Source organism: Phyllostomus hastatus, unplaced genomic scaffold (genome assembly GCF_019186645.2).
Source record: "Phyllostomus hastatus isolate PE091 unplaced genomic scaffold, TTU_PhHast_1.1 phas_contig_98, whole genome shotgun sequence".
Classification (NCBI taxonomy): Eukaryota; Metazoa; Chordata; class Mammalia; order Chiroptera; family Phyllostomidae; genus Phyllostomus; species Phyllostomus hastatus.
Genome location: NW_025333999.1, coordinates 1,307,460 through 1,325,689, shown reverse-complemented (window position 1 = coordinate 1,325,689; position 18,230 = coordinate 1,307,460). Strand labels below are relative to the sequence as shown.

Here is an 18,230-nt window from a genome sequence, read left to right as displayed (position 1 = left end):
TAGGGCGGTACAGGAGGCGGCAGATTACGATTGGATTGGCCTCGGGTATAGTTGGGAGGCGGGACGAGCTCTTGGTCCCATGAGGAGAAGTGGTGGAGGAGGCCCGCAGGGGTAAAGTAACCAGCCCTGCCCGCCTGGCCCCAGAGATCCAGCTCCGGGGTCTCTGGTCTCGGACTTCTGAGTGCTGCGGTTTGAGGTCCTGATTTCTACCGGTGGGGTTGATGTCTTCGAGATAAGATTTGGGGGTTTCTCGGGATTAAATGGAGTCTCGAGGAGTACTTTGGGGATCTTCATAGCGATATCTGAGATCTTGCTATGGGAGCTGGAGTCTTTGCTGTTAGAAATGGGACCCCAAAGTGATATTTGGGAGTCACTGAGGTGATATCTGAAGATCTAGGGCTACGAGCTTGAGGTCCTGGGGCCGAAATTTGGGGATGTCAGAGGTGGCATGGATGTTGGGGTCCAGAGAGCCTGAGATCTTGAGGGCTGACACTTAGCCAGAGATGGGGTCGGGGGTTGTCCCTGGACTGCTGAGTCTTCCCCACCCCCATTCTTGGTCTGCTGACCCTGAATATCTGCTGGGTTGGCCTTGCGCAAGCCCACAGGGTCTGAAGGCTATGTACCAACGGTAAAGCACTGAGCTACCCTGTGCCTCCTTCCCAGGCGTGCAAGATGGAGGAAGGCGGGAACCCAGGAAGCCTGACTAAGGTGATCCATCTACTGGTCTTGTCTGGGGCCTGGGGTATGCAGATGTGGGTGACCTTCGTCTCAGGTAGGCACCCTCCGTCTGGACATCATGGATACCCAGGGTGGGGACAGGAAGGAGAGGGAAATCTGGAGAATCCTAGCAGGCTAACAGGTGTGTGTCCCCTACACCCCACAGGCTTCCTGCTTTTCCGAGGCCTTCCCCGACATACCTTCGGTCTCGTGCAGAGCAAACTCTTCCCTTTCTATTTTCACATCTCCGTGGGCTGTGCCTTCGTCAACTTCTGCATCTTGGTTCCACAACACACTTGGGCTCAGCTCACATTCTGGGAGGCCAGCCAGGTATGCAGACTTGGGCTTCATTACTCTCTGAAGACTTATTCTCAGGACCCCGCTGAGCACCTACTGCTACACCTTTGTGAGGATTAAAGAAACAAACAAAAACTTGCCCCTTCTTCCCTGTGGATACAAAGCTGGGCTCTGGCTACCCTCGAGCAGTGTGCAGCCTGCACAACCATTCCCAGTAGCCCTGTCTGTCACCCAGTACCTCTCAGCTGGCTGTTGCTCCCTCTCCTCCCTCTGGTTGGGTCTGCTGCCAAGCTGTAGTGACTCAGCTGGGCTGGGGCACTAACCCCAGTTCATTGTTTAAAAACTAGCCTGGCTGGGAATTTACAGCCCCCCACCCCCAGCCACCAGGCAAGGGACCATTTCTGCATCTCATATTTCTCTTTAAAAAAAAATTATTGTTGTTCAAGTACAGTTGTCTGCATTTACCCACCCCCCACTCCCCCACATGCATCTCATATTTCTCTATCCTGCCCTCCCTCTGGCCCCATTATGTTCCTCAGATGTGGGCAGGTAAAGCCTGACAGGGGTTTCAAGAATAATCCCATAGACAGGAGAGGATTATGGGTAACCAGAACTTTAAGGACTTTTTATTCACTCCCTGTGGGTCCAATATCAGCTTCTGGGGTCTGGCCTGGATCCACAGAAGTGACAGGCCCTGTCTTAGGCTCTCTGTTTTGGGGGAATGAGGGGACAGTAATTGTGCTTTGTCCTAATTTGAAAAAAGAGGTTCTGCCCCAAGATATCCTCAGTTTGTGGGAACAGAGGAGAAGAGGAGACAAGGCTGTGTTTTGGAAATTTCCAGTCTGTCAGAAGAGGGAAGGCTCAAAAGGTTTTAGGGGGATAGAGGAGATGGTGATATGGAGCTTTTCCTTCCGGTTTCAGGGTGTAAGCTGGAGCTCTGGTTGGGGCCCCTAGTCTGAATTAGGGAAAGGAGTGGGAGGCCTGGCTTTGACCCTGTGCTGTCCCCCATCCCCTGCTGAACTTTGAAGATTCAGAAGGACCCTCTGGAGGGCCCCTTCTGCCTCCCAGGCATGGCTCATCTTCTCCTCCTGCTACCTCTCCAGCTCTGCCTGCTGTTCCTGAGCCTCACGCTTGCCACTATCAATGCCCGTTGGCTGGAACCCCGAACCACAGCTGCCATGTGGGCCCTGCAGACCATGGAGAAGAAGCAGGGCCTGGGTGGGGAGGTGCCAGGCCGCCACCAGGGCCCCGACCCCTACCGCCAGCTGCGGGAGCAGGACCCCAAGTACAGTGCCCTCCGCCAAAAATTCTTCCGCTACCATGGCCTGTCCTCCCTTTGCAATCTGGGCTGCCTCCTAAGCAATGGGCTCTGTCTTGCAGGCCTGGCCCTAGGCCTCAGGAGCCTCTAGCACTCACTGCTGGGGCCCCAAATGTCAATAAACCATTCTTTGGAAATGGCTGCTGTTATATTTCTCCAACAGAGAAGAAGGGGGAAGGGTGGTGGACAAGCTCCACAGCTGAGGGTCTCCCTTTCTGTATTCACAAGGCATGATTTGGAGCATTAGCTATTGCAGCTCCTAAGGCTTCCTATAGTAGTGCCCATTTACTGAGCACCCACGGTTACTAGGCATGGAGGTCATCATTGAACATACCAGACATTATTGTAACAATAGCTGGTTCTGATCCCTAGAGGACAAGCATATTTCTCACCCCATTGACCCTGAAGGTGACTATGTGACTTGCTTTGGCCAATGAAGTGTGAGCAGAGATCCCACCAGCCTTTTCCAAAGGGAAGGGTGCAATGGTCCCCTTCTTATCCATGGGAAATATATTCCAAGATCCCTAGTGGATGCCTGAAACCGTGGGATAGTACCAAACCCTATATATACTATGTTTTTTTTCCTATACATACACACCTTTTCAATTAAAGAAAGCACTTTATGGCTTCTCTGGTATATCTGAGTTGCCAGCATCACTACTTTTGTGCTTTAGAGCCATTATTAAATAAAATAAGGGTTACTTGGACACTAGTACTGTCACACCATAATCGATCTAGTAACTTGGATCACTACTAAGTGACTAACAGGTGGGGAGTGTTCACAGCATGGATATGATGGACAAAGGGATGATTCATGTCCAGGTGTGATGAAGAAGGACAGTGCCAGATTGCATTATGCTATTCAGAATGGTACACAATTTTAAACATAAATTATTTATTCCCAGAATTTCCACCTGATATTTTCAGATCTTGGTTGACTGGGTAACAAACCACGGAGAGAAAACTGTGGATAAAGAAGGACTACTACACAAGCCAGTGCATGGTTCTTCACATTTTCCCTCCTCCACAATGACCAGTGTGAGTGAGAAGCAAACCTTAGGTGCTGAGTGCTATGGGAGTTTGGGGGCTGCTTGTTACTGAGCATATACCAGTCCCTGACTGATGCATGTCATGTTCATCCTCATGGCAGTCCTTAGAGACACCTGCTATTCCCATGAAGCTATGGGACTCAGAGAAGTTGAGCAAGTGGCTTCAGGTGGAGTTGTTGGAATTTGAACACCAGTAAACCTGAACTATTATAATGGCAGATCCTCTCCTAGCATAAAGAAAACTCTAGGACCTCAGCTAGGGCAAGATGTGCCAAATTTTCTCTCTCTGTGGCTTCAGTGAAGGGACTGCTCCTCTCTGAGACTCAATTTCCTTATCTGTAAAAACAGGATTAATTCCCAGGGCCCTTAAGAGTATTTGGCTAGGGGATCTAGCCCACATTAAGGTCAAGCACTGCAATTTACAAACAGCAATTCAGACCAGAACCTGCACACACCCTGTAAGGTGGAGACTCTTGTTACTCAGCCAATTGACTAACAGAAAGTGAGGCCCAGAGAAATTTGTTTGTTTGTTTATTTGTTTTAAGAGAGAGCAGGGGAGGGAGAAAGAGAAAAAAACATTGATCCATTCCACTTTTTTAAAAAGATTTATTTATTTATTTATTTATAGATTAGAAGGAAGGGAGAAAGAGAGGGAGAGAAACATCAGTGCATGGTTGCCTCTTGCACGCCCCTTAGTGGCCCACAACCCAGGCATGTGCCCTGACCGAGAATCGAACTGGCGACCCTTAGGTTGGTAGCCCTTGGTCAATCCACTGAGCTACACCAGCCAGGGCTGTTCCACTTTTTTATGTACTAGTTGGTTGATTCTTGTATATGTACACACTGATTGCAATGGAACCTGCAACCTTTGCATATCCGGACACCGCTCTAACCAATTGAGCAACCCAGCCAAGGCCTCAGAGAGGTTTTTAAGTAACTTGTCCGAAGTCACAGGGCTAGTAAGTGGTGGAGCTGGGATTCGAACCTGACCGCAGAATCCGCGCTCTCAACTGCTCTGCGCATAGTAGGAGCTGTACAGGTAGTTTGTTGCGGAGTGGGCTCCAGACCACTACACGTTCGGGGCTGCTTCCAGGCCCTACCCCCACTTTCTACGAGCTCCGCCCCGGGCTCGGCCCCGCCCTGCCCTCCCTCGGGAGCTGCCCCTCCTCCCCGGCCTGGGCGGAGACCGCTCGGGATCCGGGTGGCTGCCGCTAGCACCAGCGGTGGCTTTGGCTGCGGGGTCGGGGTCGTGGTCGGGGCCGAGGGCAGGCCACAGCGAGTTCGGAAGCGAAAACCCCGCAGGCAACGACCCCACGCGAAGTGACCACCCTCGGAGGAAGCCCGTCCAGCCCCTCACCTCCGCGTCCTAGCAGGTCTGGGGGCACAGAGGGTTGGGGGAGGCCCCCGGGGGAACAAAGACGGGCGGCTGGGGACGCCTCTTCCCTCGCCCCCACGCAGCTGGGCTCGTCGGGAACGTTAATGGAGCGCGGGCGGGGCCGAGAGCCCAGCTGGGAACTTGAGATGGGACCATATGGCGATGGGAGGAAGCTCCTGAGCTCTCCTGCACTGGTGGGGTGCTCCGAATCCAGCAAAGAGGGACAGGACCAAACCCCAGGACCCTTATAAAGTGCCGGGATTGAGGGAGGATGGGCAGATTGTCAGAAAGAGATGGGACCGGCTGACAGGTGGGATGGGGATGAGGCGGAGCCCCAGCCTGGGAACCCTGTCCAGCTAGGGGAAAGGCTTCCTGTCTTAGGTCTTCCCCGCAAACTCGTTCTCCCGGAACACGGGGTGGGGCTGAGGGCTGGGCAGGAAAGGGGGGCCGGTTGTGTCCTCCTTTAAAATGGAAAAAAGCCCCACAGGCAATTGAGAAAGAGCCTTGCCAGGGTTTCCTCTGAGGGTGTGTCCTCCATTCACTCAGGTCTTCTGGAACCTCCCTGTGTGGCTTCCGGAGCAGCCATAGACAGCTGGGGAAACTGAGGTCTAGGGAGGCCATGAAGGCTGAGGGGTGTTTGGGGCCCAGACAAAGCAGCCCAGCTGTGGGGATACATTGCCAGGAAAGAGGATCGGGGGTGGAGGGGTGTGGTGGTCCTGGCCGTGGGGTTCTTGATTATTAGGTGGCTGGGGTGGTTTCCTTCTGTTTGAGGATCATCAGCCTGGCCTCCGTGGGCTGGGGCTGGACTGAGTCAGCTGCACGGAGAACGATGGCCCGGCCCATTTGATAAACAGAAGGTGGCAGTATCCATTTGGGGGCAGAGCTAGGCTTATACCTGGGCTCCATCCCCGAAATTCTCTCCCTGTGGGGATCAGGGAAGGGGTTAAACTTGGCTTGGGTGGGGGTAGAGCAGGCACCCTGGTAGTGGCCGACAGCTGCCAAAGTCAACACCCAGGCTGCAAGGGGGGGCTCTACCCAGCTGGTAGGCCCCCTTCCCCCAGCTCTGCCCTGGCTGCTCACCAGGGGGCAAAGTCCACACCTGTACCTTCCACAGGGTCTGGTTCCTCAGCAGCCAGAGGAGGCACCCCATATGTTCCTCCAGCCTGGGCCCTTTCTTTGGCCAAACACCCCCATTTTCCAGAGGAGGACACTGAGTCCTGGGAAGAATAAGTGATGCATCCAGGTCACTTGGCCTCCAAGCAGCAGAATCAGGGTTTGAACCCGGGTCTGGTGTACACACTGGAGCCATTACTTGTCTTTTATTTCCCTGCAGGACTCCTGGCCTCCCCCTCAAGAGGCTTCCCGCCAGGATGGCGTCAGCAGGAGACCCCCACACTGGCCCACGTGATGCCGCAGACCAGAACTTCGACTACATGTTCAAGCTCCTGCTCATTGGCAACAGCAGCGTGGGCAAGACGTCCTTCTTGTTCCGCTACGCAGATGACTCCTTCTCACCCGCCTTCGTCAGCACCGTAGGCATTGACTTCAAGGTCAAGACTGTCTACCGCCACAACAAGAGGATCAAGCTGCAGATATGGGTGGGCCAGGCAGCTGTCCCTGGGCCTGCAGCTGGGGAGGGCCCGGGGTTCCTCCAGGGACATCCATGGGAGGGTGTAGGTCTATAGGAAGGGGTCCCAGGTGAGAGAGAGTAGCCCAGAGTCAGGGAGGGTCATTGGGCAGGTGTGAAGAATCAGGGAGTTTTGTCTATGAGGGGAATTTGTCAGGGTAAGGACATAATGCCGTGCCCTGTGAGGTATGAGGGGGAATCAAAAGTCCTAGTGTCTAGTGGAAGAGGGGTTTGGGTACCACCTCAGGTGTGAGCACAGAGGCCCCCATTGAGCCTGCTGGGTGTCAGAGCCACTCTCTGGCCCCCAAAGCAGCTTTGGTAAGTATGGTAATGAGCACCAGGGTGTCTGGCCCACATGGCTCCAGTTGGTGGTCATTAAGTTGGTTCTTGGAGATGAGGTCAAAGGGGCTTATAAGTCTGTGAGAGGCGCTGAGCCCTAAGGTTGGGAATTCCTCAAGGGCAGGGCGAAGTCTCTCCCATCAGATGGGGGCTGTTAGCACGTGGCCCTGCAGGGGTGTGGTGGGGAAGAGGGTGGCTTCTAGTCGTCTGACCCCCCTGTTTCCCCAGGACACGGCAGGGCAGGAACGGTACCGTACGATCACCACAGCCTACTACCGCGGAGCCATGGGCTTCCTGCTCATGTATGACGTTGCCAACCAGGAGTCGTTCACTGCCGTGCAAGACTGGTGAGTGCTTGCCGACCACTGCTCCCCTGATCTCTGCTCTCTTCTCTGACCCAGATCTCTGGACTAACAGCCCTCAACTCCACAGGGCCACACAGATCAAGACCTACTCCTGGGACAATGCCCAGGTCATCCTCGTGGGGAACAAGTGTGACCTGGAGGATGAGCGTGTCGTGCTTGCGGAGGATGGCCAGAGGCTCGCCAATGACCTTGGTTAGTGCCCATCCCCATGCTCGGCTCCCAGGTCCAACCACAGTCTCCAACCCTTTGCTCTTCAAGGAGCTGCCCAGCAAAATGCCCCCGTGTGTGCCACTTTCTCCATTTAATCCCAGGGGACTCACCCACAGATCCCCCTTCCCTGACTGCTGCCCAGGGAACCCAGACTCTGAAATTTATCCCACAAACATCTTCACCCATGTGGGAAGCGGCAATTATGTCAGGTTACAGTGCTGTTAGTAGCGGGGGGAAACCTTTGCAACCTCCCAGATGTCTCACAGTGGAGGAAGCAACAAAATATGAAGTACACTCACGTGGTAGACTACTATGTGCCCATGAAAAAGAAGGGAGTTCTTTATGTTCTGCTGTGGCAAGATTTCTGGCTTACATGGTTAAGTGGGAAAAGCAAGATGCAGAATAGTGGGTATGGCTACTTCCTTCAGTTCAGACAGGTGTCAGCAAACATTTGCTTAAAGAGTCAGACAGGAAATGTTTTTGGTTGTAGGATCTCTGTCGCAACTATTCGACTCTGCCTGAAAGCAGGCATGGCTGCCTGACAGCCACGTACTGTCGTACATCGGTGGGTGAGTGTGACTGCCAGGAAGACTTTTACAAAAGTAGGCAATGGGCCAGCTTTGGCCTGCATCTTGAAGTTGCCAACACCTGCATTAGTGTAAAAAGGATGAGAATAAGAATGTATACTTACATTTGCCTAAAGGAACTCTGGAAGGATACAGAAGGATCTAGTAACCTTGGTGACCTGTGTGTCTAAGAACTGGGTAGCTGGAAACCAGAATGGAAGGGGGACTTTTCCATTTATTTATTTATTTTTAAAGATTTTATTTATTTTTAGGCAGAGGGGAATTGAGGGAGAAAGACAGAGAAACATCAGTGTGTGGTTGCCTCTTCTGTGCCCCATACTGGGGACCTGGCCCACAACCCAGGCATGTGCCCTGGGAGTCGAACCAGCGACCTTTTGTCTCACAGGCTGGAACTCAGTCCACTGAGCCACACCAGCCTGAGCTTTTTTAAAAAGGATTTTATTTATTTACTCTTAGAAAAGGAGGAAGGGAGGGAGAAAGAGAAGAAGAGAAACATAAATGTACAATGTCAGTTGCCTCTCTCACACAGCCAACTGGGGACCTGGCCATCAACCCAGACGTGCCCTGACTGGGAATTGAATCAGCGACATTTTGGTTCACAGGCTGGCGCTCAATGCACTGGGCCACACCAATCAGGGCCTATTTATCTTGAATCAGGTGAATGACTTATAATTCAAAATTTAAGCTCAATGCAAATCTTGTCCTGGAGCATTCTAATTATCTAGGCTCTCCAAGACTTTCTTTACAGGAGGTGGTGTGACTACTGTAGGGTAGGATGTGTTAAGAACCAAACTCAACTAGAATCCCAGTCTGCAACCCACTGCTGTGTGACCTCAGGCACATTACCCCCCTCTCTGGGCTTCCATTTCTCCACCAAGGAAACAGGTGAAATAGTGTCTACTTCTAGGGCTGTTAGAAAGCTTGAATAGGCAGATGCTGGCTTCAGTTGAACATTAACTCATATTATTTCTAGATCACGTTGTGATCTTGTGTTTATTGGTTATTCCAGCTCTCCGGGTCCTCACTTCCTTGTGTGTCAGATGGAGCTCTACCAGCCCCACCTCACTGGGTTGTCATGAGGATTAAATGAGTTACGACACGTGAAGCAATTGTAACAGAGTCTGGCACATGCGTAGGTTGCATCTAAGTGTTAGCTGGCATCATTGGGAGCCATTGTTGACGACTACATGTAAAATTCTAAGCACCGTATGGCCCACAGAGCCTCAAATATTTACTGTCTGGTCCTTTACAGAAAAAGTCCAAGGAGCCCTGGACTATAACATCCCCCTTCTCTTTTTTCTTGCCGTCAGTTTGTTGGAGAAACTGAATCTTTGTTGTCTTCCATTTGAGGTTTGGCTCTCTGCTCCCTCATGGTGCCATTTAACCTGCACCCCGTCCCTTGTGTTCCCTGGGAACCTCAGCCTGGGTGCCGTTTCCAGGTGTGCTAGGCTGCCTGGATCCCCACTTTGCCCGGAACTGGTGAAATCAGCTGTAGCACAGTCGTGGGCTGGGGCACTTGTGCAGGGCCCACACCTTTTTACAGAGAATGTCTAGTGACTGGGTTGAGGGAAGATTTCTAGTCTGTCATTAAGTTTAAAATACCAGCGTACAAAGCAAGGAATGGAATTTGATCTCAATTTGTAAAAAAATAATAATAATAAAAACACACACACAGCACATGCTCACATACCCCTACAAACCCAAATCCAACAATTGTGTATTTGTATTTTATTTTCTTAAAAGAATTTATTTATTTATTTGTTTGTTTTTAGACAGAGAGGAGGGGAGGGAGAAAGACAGGGAGAGAAACATCAATGTGCAGTTGCCTCTCGAGTGCCCCTCACTGGGGACCCGCCTGCAACTCAGACCTGTGCCCTGACTAGGAATTGAACCACGGTGCCTCTTTGGTTCACAGGTTGGCGCTCAATCTGCTGAGCCACTCCAGCCAGGGCTGTATTTGTATTTTTTAAAAGTAGAAAGCTAAATATCACAAACACCAATAGTAATTGTTTCTAGGTGACGAAATTACAAATAGCTTTTATATATTTTTTAATATTTTTCAGCAGTTTCCAGCTTCTCTAGCAAATATTTATGATGAGAAAAAAAGTATGTGTTTAAAAAAAGGACTCAGATTGTTTGAGGCAGAGCCACACATGTTAAGGATAGCAGACTTATCCCAGAAGACAGTGGGGTGCCACTGATGATCGCCATGTTCAGAATAGAACATCTGAATTCGTGTCCAGCCTCTGTCATTCATCCATCCATCCATCCATCCATCCAATCGCTGGACAAGTAGGTCCCTAGCGCCTGCTCCATGCCAGGCATGGGCTGCAGAGAGGACAAGACTGACAGAAATCCTGTCCCCGTGGAGCTGGTGGACTAGTAGCAGAGACAGGTGGAAAACGGATAATTGCACATCTAACCATTTGATTAGAGTTACATTTTTATAGTGCAGCCTGACGAGTGTGGGGGTAGAGGCCCATTTGCTCCGCCCTGTGTGTCATATGGAGGGTGTTTGCCTGACTTCTGGCCCTCCTTGGTGGGTATGGCTGGTGAGGACACAATGGGGGCCTTTCAGGGACAGCTCCCCACAGGCAGAACCTTAACCAACCTTTTAGGGGTGCAGAAAGGATCATCCCTTATTTTCAAGTTGACTGACCAGTTTTTGAGGGACTGTGGGCAAGTCCTCAAAGCATTTGCTCCACCTCCCACCTTTGGGAGGGCAGACAAGGTATGGTGTCACTAAGAATGTACTCAACGTTGCCACTTACCCCCCTCCCCAGAAGGGGTCAGCCAGCCAAGACCCAACGTGGTACGGAAGGAATATTTATTATTATTTATTTGTATTTAAAATGTTTATTGAGTATTTATTAATTGTTGTTGTTTAAGCACAGCAGCCTGGGCATGAATCCTGTTCCTGCCACATTACCTGTGTGAATTTAGATGATTGGCTTTCCCTTTTTGTGCCTCGGTTTCCTCATCTGTAAAATGGGTTACAACAGGAGGAGCCTGAGAGCATAATTAAAGGTGTTTATTTATGTAAAGCACTTAGAAAAGTGCCTGATAAACACTCTTTATCATCATCACTTTTATTATTGCCATTTTTTTGTGCATTCTGTAGGCCAGGAACCACGCCTCGCACACTCTCCACAAATGCTGGTAAACCCGCCATTGTCTGCGTAGCAGACTGTACACTGATAGCGCCCCAGGCTGAGGCCAGTCTTCAGCTGTTTTATTTGGTCTTGAGCACATTTTCCAGAACATTTCAAAAGTCTGCATAAACACCTAGCTTTGTGGGCACCCTCGTTGCACCTTCCTGTACAATACAATTGGGTGGAAGGTAAGCTGCCACCACCCATGGGCACCCCTGCCCTTGGCACCAAAATGTTACTACCTACAGTCTTTCTTGCAGCCACTACCTTGGGACAAAGAGATTCTTAGGGTAGTTCAGAACAGGGCTGCTGTCACAGGTTTTTATCTGCATGATTCCCATTTTACAGACAAGCAAACTGAGGATCAGAGAGGCTAAGGCACCCAGCCAAGGTCCCACAGCTGCATAACAGGCAGGACTGGGTTCAGAACCCAGATTTGGATGATACCACAACCCAGGCTATACGCCCCAGGGTCTCACAGGTGTCCCCACCTATGCCCCTCCAGGTTTTGAATTCTTCGAGGCCAGTGCGAAGGAGAACATCAACGTGAAGCAGGTCTTCGAGCGCCTGGTGGACATCATTTGTGAGAAGATGAATGAGTCCCTGGAAGCCAGCTCCAGCCCAGGCAGCAATGGGAAAGGCCAGACCTTGGGGGATGCCCCATCTCCGCAGCCCAGCAGCTGCAGCTGCTAGAGATGTCCCCAGCTCCCACCTACCCCTTCAGCAGGGAATGTGACTGAGGCATGGGCCACAAGGGCTGTTTCCAAGCTCAGGGTGCCCCCTTCCCTCTTGTCAGCTGTTGGCTGCCCCCCTCCCCGCATGGCTCATTTTCTCACCATAGCCGCCAACCTGTCCAAGCAGCTCTGGCACAAGCTCCAGACCCTGGGGGCTCTGCCTTAGAGTCAGGGTCTGGGGATGTTGATGTGCACAAGCTTGTGGCTTTTCAGGCATTTTAGTGCGGGCACATGGGCAGCCTCTGGGGCTCCCACAGTGCCTTCTGGGTCAGAGCCATTGTCCACAGCACTCTGTCGGCATTGCCTGGAGTTCACTGGCTGACTAGAGATGGTTTGCCTTCTTCCTCATGCCATGTGGGTTCTCAAGAGTTCATCCTTGGAGATGTGGAAGGTGGCTCCTTGCTCAGGATCCCCTGCTCTGGTCCCGAGCCTGCCCACAAACCTCCCCTGATCCCAAGGTTCCAAGGTGGGGAGACGACTTAGACCCTGGCAGACCCCTCCCTTCTGGCCTGCAGATCCTCTGCCTGTGAAAACAGTATTAAAGCAGCTTTACCTGTTGTGAAGGGATAGGGAGTGAGAGCCTCCCTGACTTCAGGGACCCCAGAAGTGCCTTTTGAGTTTCCCCAGGATTCCACAGCACCCATGACCCTGCCACTGTTTTGTCTTATCCACGGTGTTGGTGTCGCTGATCCGGGACTGAGTTGTGGAATTATGCACCTTGCGAGGCCAGGAGGAGACTCACGTAGCCTCTGGCCTGACTCCTCAGCACTTTTTGCCAAGAGTTAACTTCAGAGCCCCAGCCCTCCAGCCCAAACCTGCCTCCCAAGGGCTGGTGGTGTTTTAAGCAAGGTCTTTCCCCATCTTACATCCTGCCAGCGAAGGAAATTGAGCAACGCTCCCATAGCCTGCCCTCGCCCGGTGACCTTCTGATGTGAGGACTTGGGCTCCTTTCACTCGAGGACTGGTGAAGACCCTGCGTCCGCTTCCTGAGCCATGTCATCAGTGGGGCCCAGCGATGGGACGCTTTTTGTTGATGGAGGAGTCGCTCTAAGGAATGTTTTGGGTTTGAACCAGAAGAGCAAGAGGGTAGGGTTGTGAAATTGTTGCTGCCACTTGCACTTCATGATACAGCTTGGGAGTGGCAGGCTGGTGATGGGGGATGGGCTGGGATCCGCCTCCCTGGTTGAGGCTTGGCTTCCCAGCTGCCCAGGGCTCCTGCTGGGGTTATGTGCAGTTTGTGGACCTACCATCCTCACACACATGCCACGCAGCTCAGTGGCCCTTCCCATCCACTGAAGGCCAAACTTCAGCGGCACGGCACCTTGCTGCCCTGGAACACTGACCCCCGTTACATGACAGACACTGTGAGTAGCCTCGACAGATAGTTTGTGTTCCCAGTTGTACCCTCCTAGGCCCTGCTGGCGAAAGGACCTCCCGTAGCCTTAAAGATTGCAGCCTCTTCCTAGGGGCCCTGGAGAAGGCCTGGTTGAAGTTTAGCATAGCTCTCACCTTTATAGAAGCTCTAGATTGAATCTATTTCCAGAGGGTCCTCTGTACCCCCTACCAGGGTCTGTCTGCCTGCAGAGTTTCAGAGTGAGGATGTCTTCACTCGCCAACAAAGTAGAGGACTGGTGAAGCGGTCCAGTTCCTGGACGTACACAAAGTGAGAGGACCTGAATGTTTGGGGTGGGAGTGAAATGTGTTAGTTGCTTTAACATAAAAGTGAAATCAAGTTAGCTAAAAGTCTTCTTAAGATGCACCATGGCCTGTCAAGGTGGCCAGTTCGTTTTCCCTAAGCTGCTGTCAGAAAAGATAGTGGGTCCGAGAGCCATTATCTGAGGGGCGGGCAAGCCACCTGTCACCTCCCGAGTGGTTTGGCTGTATCTTGTACCTGACTCTGCCTGAACTTTCTGTTTACACAAGATTTCTCAACAATTCAGCTTCAAGTAGGCACCAAGACAGCTGCCTCTGGGTTCTCTCAAGACTAGGAATAACGTAGGAGAGTAATGTTATTTTTTGTTTCCGCTAAAAATAATGCAAGTTTTTATTATATGATGTTCGGGGGCAAGTTTAACTGAAGACAGTCCCTGGGGCACAGAAACCGATGTCCTCGGGGGTCACTGGGGGAGGGAGGTTTGTGAGTTTGCAAACAAAAATTGAACCAAAGGCTGTGGGAAAACCACCTTCCGACTCTGGAGAGCCCGGCATCTGGTGCTTTGCCCGAAGCTGGGCCCTGCGTGGGCGCTTTCCCTTCCACCCGTTTGCTTTTAGAACCTGCCTTTTCACAAGCAGTTCGGTGGGAAAGTGCCAGGATCGCTGTGGTTCTTTCTCTTTTTTTGCTCTCAGGGGACTATACTCCTGTGTCTTTCTCTCCTGTTCAATTTAGAAAAACAAGTCAAGGGTGAAATTTGGTCTCAGCGTCGAAACGCTAATTCTGCTAACTGGCTTCTCCCCCACAATCCCAAACACTACAGAGTGAGCTCAAAACCTGCCCATTTCCACCCTGGATGTGGTTCTCCTGCATAGGCAATTCTTTGATGTCCACTTGGAGAGACGTGCACTTTTCTCCACAAGAAAATGATAATAATAAAGCCATTGTGTCCAGAGGCAGTTGTTCTTTTATTTCCATTAGTGAAATGAGATTTCCAGGAAGAGGGCAGTTGAGCCCCAGCCAAGCAGATGGTCAAGGGCCATGCCTGATGCAGCAGATCCCAGGCGGGCAAGGCCAGCGAGGCTCAGGCCTGCGGCTATGTCTAGCTAGAACTCAAAACCACTGCTTTGACCCTGGAAAGTTCCTCTGCGTGGAGGGCAAGGAGGATAATGTTGCCCCAAAATTATCCTCCTAGGAAGGTCTGTCTCCTCCAGCAGCCAGAGGGCGCTTACGAGCAACCCAGTCTGGTCAGGGTCCCTCTGCCCAGAACCCTCCCTGGCTCCCACCTGACTTGGGGGAAATGCCAAAGTTCTCCTGGTGGCCTGCAAGGTACTGCATGAGCTGAGCTGTCACCTCCCTGCCCTCAACTCTTCCCACCTGCCCCCTACACTTGCTTTGCTCCAGTCACATTGACCTTACTGCTATTTGAACACACCAGGCCCCTGCCTCAGGGCCTTTGCACCGACTATTTCCTCTGCCTGGGATCCTGTTATCCCAGGTGCTCACAAAGCTCCCCTTGCTTACTCCCTCTTTCACGGCTTTCCACAAATTCCATCTTTTTTTTATTTTTAAAGTTATTTTTAATTTTAAATTTGTTCACATTTTTTATTGTTCAAATACAGTTGACTCCAAAATCTCATTGTCTCATCGCCTCCCCCACCCTCACCCCTGTTTACTACTTTAGTGCTGCAACCCCTGTCCCGGCATTTCTGATGTCTTTCCCCACCCCCATGCCCTTCTTCCCTTTGCCCCTAGAGTGTAAAATGCTCTATCATTTACTCATTTAACTTAAACAAGGGTCACCTTCCAACTAGCATCGGCTCCTTAAAGGCAGGGATTTTTAGATATTTCACCACCACACAATAGCTCTGGTCCTGTCTGATACAATAAAAAAATACTCATCTTACCCTGGCTGGTGTGGCTCAGTAGATCAAGCACCAGCCTTTGTACCAAAACATCACCAGTTCGATTCTAGTCAGGGCACATGCCTGGGTTGTGCGCCAGGTCCCTTGTTGGGGCCTGCAAGAGGCAACCGATGTTTGTTTCTCTCCATTTGTTTCTCCCTCCCTTCCCCTCTCTCTAAAAATAAATAAAACCTTAAAACAAAAGCAAAACTTGGTCTTTGTCTCCGGTTCCTGGCACACGTCTCTTAAAATCCATGTTATCTCTGGAGTTCTGAGTGTCTTTTACGAGCTAGTAAGAGGACTAGGGTGGGGTGTGGAGGGCGTGGGTAGCTTCAGGATGGGAGTTGGTCTCCGGGAAGACCTCGTGGTGACTAGAGTGTTGGCACCGTCAGTCCAGCGCCCTGACCGGGGGACGGGGAGGCGCTGGAGATAGAGTGAATCAGTGATGGCCAATGATTTAATCAACAGTCCCTATGTAATGAGACCTCCATGAAAACTAGGGGTGTCCAACCCGTGGCCCACGGGCTGCGTGTGGCCCTGAATGGCTATGGATGTGGCGCAATGCAAAATCGTAAATTTACTTAAAACATTATGAGCTTGTTTTGTGATTACATGTTGTAATGTATTTCATGTTTGGCCCAAGACAATTCTTCCAGTGTGGCTGAGACACCAAAAGGTTGGACATGCCTGTGGGCCTAAGCAATAGAAGAGCTTCGGGGTTAGGGGACACACTTAGGCGCTGGGAGGGCGGTGTGCCCAGAGGGGGCATGGAAATTCCACAGCCCCTCCCCATACCTTGCCCTGTGAATCTCTTCCGTCTGCCCCTTCCTGAGCTGTATCCTTTATAACAAACTTGATAGCGCATAAAGTGTTTTCCTGAGTTCTGTGAGTCATTCTCATTATCAAACCTAAACGAAAGGAGGAAAGTGGGAACTCCCAGGTTTTGTAGCCAACTCAGATGGAAGTGTGTCTCACCTGGGCACTCGACACTCACAACTGGCATCTGAAATGAGGGCAGTCCTGTGGGACTGAGCCCTCAAACCTGCGGCTTCTGACACGAACCCTGGGTAGTTAGCATCAGAATTGAACTGTAGGATACCCGCTGGTACTCACAGAGACTTGCATGATATGAAAACCCCCACATATTTGGTGTCAGAATTGTTAGTGAATATAGTTGATTTCTAACATACAGCAGGGACTGGATAGATGTTTGTTGAGTGAATGAATGAACTGCAAAGCCCAACAGTCAGCTAGGTCCAGGGGCTTGCCCACGGCATGAGGATTCTCATTTCTGCTCTCTGCAGCCTCAAACCCATGAGGTGGCCCCTCTGAACCAGGTTGAGTTTTGGAGACGGGGGTGGGAGCTGCTCTCTCCTGGTCACTCGAGTTAACAAGTTAACCTCCCCAAACCAGGTCTCTTGGCCAGCTTGGGCTCCATACCCACGCCTGAACCAATGACTGAACAAATGACTGAGGTCAGACAGATGAGGTCAAACATGCTGATTGGCTGGCAGGGAGTACATGCTCGCCCCTAGCTTAGGGACTGAAATCTGAGAGGTGACTGGTTCCAAAGAAAACGAGGTGTTTTCCGGAAGTGGGAGGTGATTGCAGCAATAACAACTGTGTCGTGCCCATTTTATCCTCAAAATCTCCCCAAAAGAAAGATGGAAGAATTAAACAAACTACCATTTGCAATGCCTGATGAAAGAATTGATTCAGTCTGTTGTGGTCACTGGACGAAGCCCTTGGTTTATTGAGTCTCACCCGTGACCACGGCCACCCCTTAGATCCACCTGGGTAGATGTAGGAAGTCCCTGTGCCCAGGCCACAGCCCAGTCCAATCAAATCAGAAGATGGGGAGATGGTGTAACCACAGAACCAGTGCCATCTGGTTCTGTCATGTTTCAAACGTCAACTGGTGGTTGTCGGTGCCAGTTCAACACCAATAGGAATCCCCCATTTGTAGTGCAGTGAAGAAGTACACTTTATTCAGTGCAAAACAGCTCTGTTGTGAGACAGCCCTGGGGCCAGGCCACTCTCCTAGTCAGCTCTGTTCCTTGCTAGTGTGCCCTGGTGTGCTCCATGTCAGCGCTGGTCTGCTCCATTCTGCTCAGCCAGGGAAATACGATCTTCAGTATTTAATGTAAAGAGGAAGTGTGCTCCCAGAGTTAGAGGGGAGCTGGCTCATATAGATAGAAATCCCCAGCCATGGCCCCTGATTGGTCTGTCCCCATGCAAATGAGGACTCCAAATCCTCGCAATTTGATTGGTCCAAAAGGCACTGATTGGTCAAAATAGAGCTGCTTTGATTGGTCAGAGCTTCACAGCTGTAATTAGATAAGGAAAGCCTCAATGTTGAAATAGTGGTTGAAATACTATTGCTTGAAATAGTATTCAAGAAACTCCTTTATAAAGGCTGGCTTATGCCATGGCTGCTGTGGCTCAGTGGATTGAGTGCTGGCCTGTGAAGCAAAGGGTTGCTGGTTTGATTCCCAATAGGGTCACACACCTGGGTTGTGGGCCACATCCCCAGTGGGGGGGTTTGTGAGAGGCAACCACACATTGATGTTTCTCTCCCTCTCTTTTTTCCCTCCTTTCCCCTCTGTCTAGAAAATCAATAAAATCTTAAAAAAAAAAAAAAAGAAAGAAAAAAAAGGCTGGCTTAGCTGATAGGAACACAGTGCAGGCAGGCAGTTCAGTGCAGAAGTGGGCAGTTCAGAGCAGGCTTCTTCCTGAAGTGCAGTGTGCGTGAGGGGCCCCTATGTAGAAGCGGCTATCAGGCTGTTTTTAAACATTTAAGTCCAGTGAGCTATTAGCAGCCCTTCTTAGTCGATGTCTTCCTTCCCAGGGTTCATGCAAGACCCAGGACCGAAGTCTAAACCTTGGCTACACCACTTGGAAGTAG

At 51.0% G+C, this 18,230-nt stretch overlaps 2 protein-coding genes across 4 annotated transcripts; both read left to right on the top strand.

Moving 5' to 3' along the window:
* Positions 1-52: 52 nt before the first annotated feature.
* TMEM205 (transmembrane protein 205) lies at positions 53-2,469 on the top strand. 3 transcript variants are annotated; one of them, XM_045853696.1, is made up of 4 exons: positions 53-111; positions 664-772; positions 884-1,047; positions 2,118-2,469. In XM_045853696.1, the coding sequence occupies exons 2-4, from the start codon at positions 673-675 to the stop codon at positions 2,421-2,423; spliced, it is 570 nt and encodes a 189-aa protein (XP_045709652.1). In that variant the 5' UTR covers positions 53-111; positions 664-672; the 3' UTR covers positions 2,424-2,469. The 3 variants fall into 3 exon arrangements, with proteins under 3 accessions (XP_045709652.1, XP_045709650.1, XP_045709651.1); XM_045853694.1 differs by having other exon boundaries at positions 60-196; XM_045853695.1 differs by having other exon boundaries at positions 64-212.
* A 2,092-nt stretch (positions 2,470-4,561) lies between these two features.
* RAB3D (RAB3D, member RAS oncogene family) lies at positions 4,562-14,376 on the top strand. Its single transcript, XM_045853292.1, has 5 exons — positions 4,562-4,754; positions 6,090-6,354; positions 6,951-7,069; positions 7,155-7,279; positions 11,542-14,376. The coding sequence occupies exons 2-5, from the start codon at positions 6,127-6,129 to the stop codon at positions 11,727-11,729; spliced, it is 660 nt and encodes a 219-aa protein (XP_045709248.1). The 5' UTR covers positions 4,562-4,754; positions 6,090-6,126; the 3' UTR covers positions 11,730-14,376.
* The last annotated feature ends 3,854 nt before the right edge of the window (positions 14,377-18,230 follow it).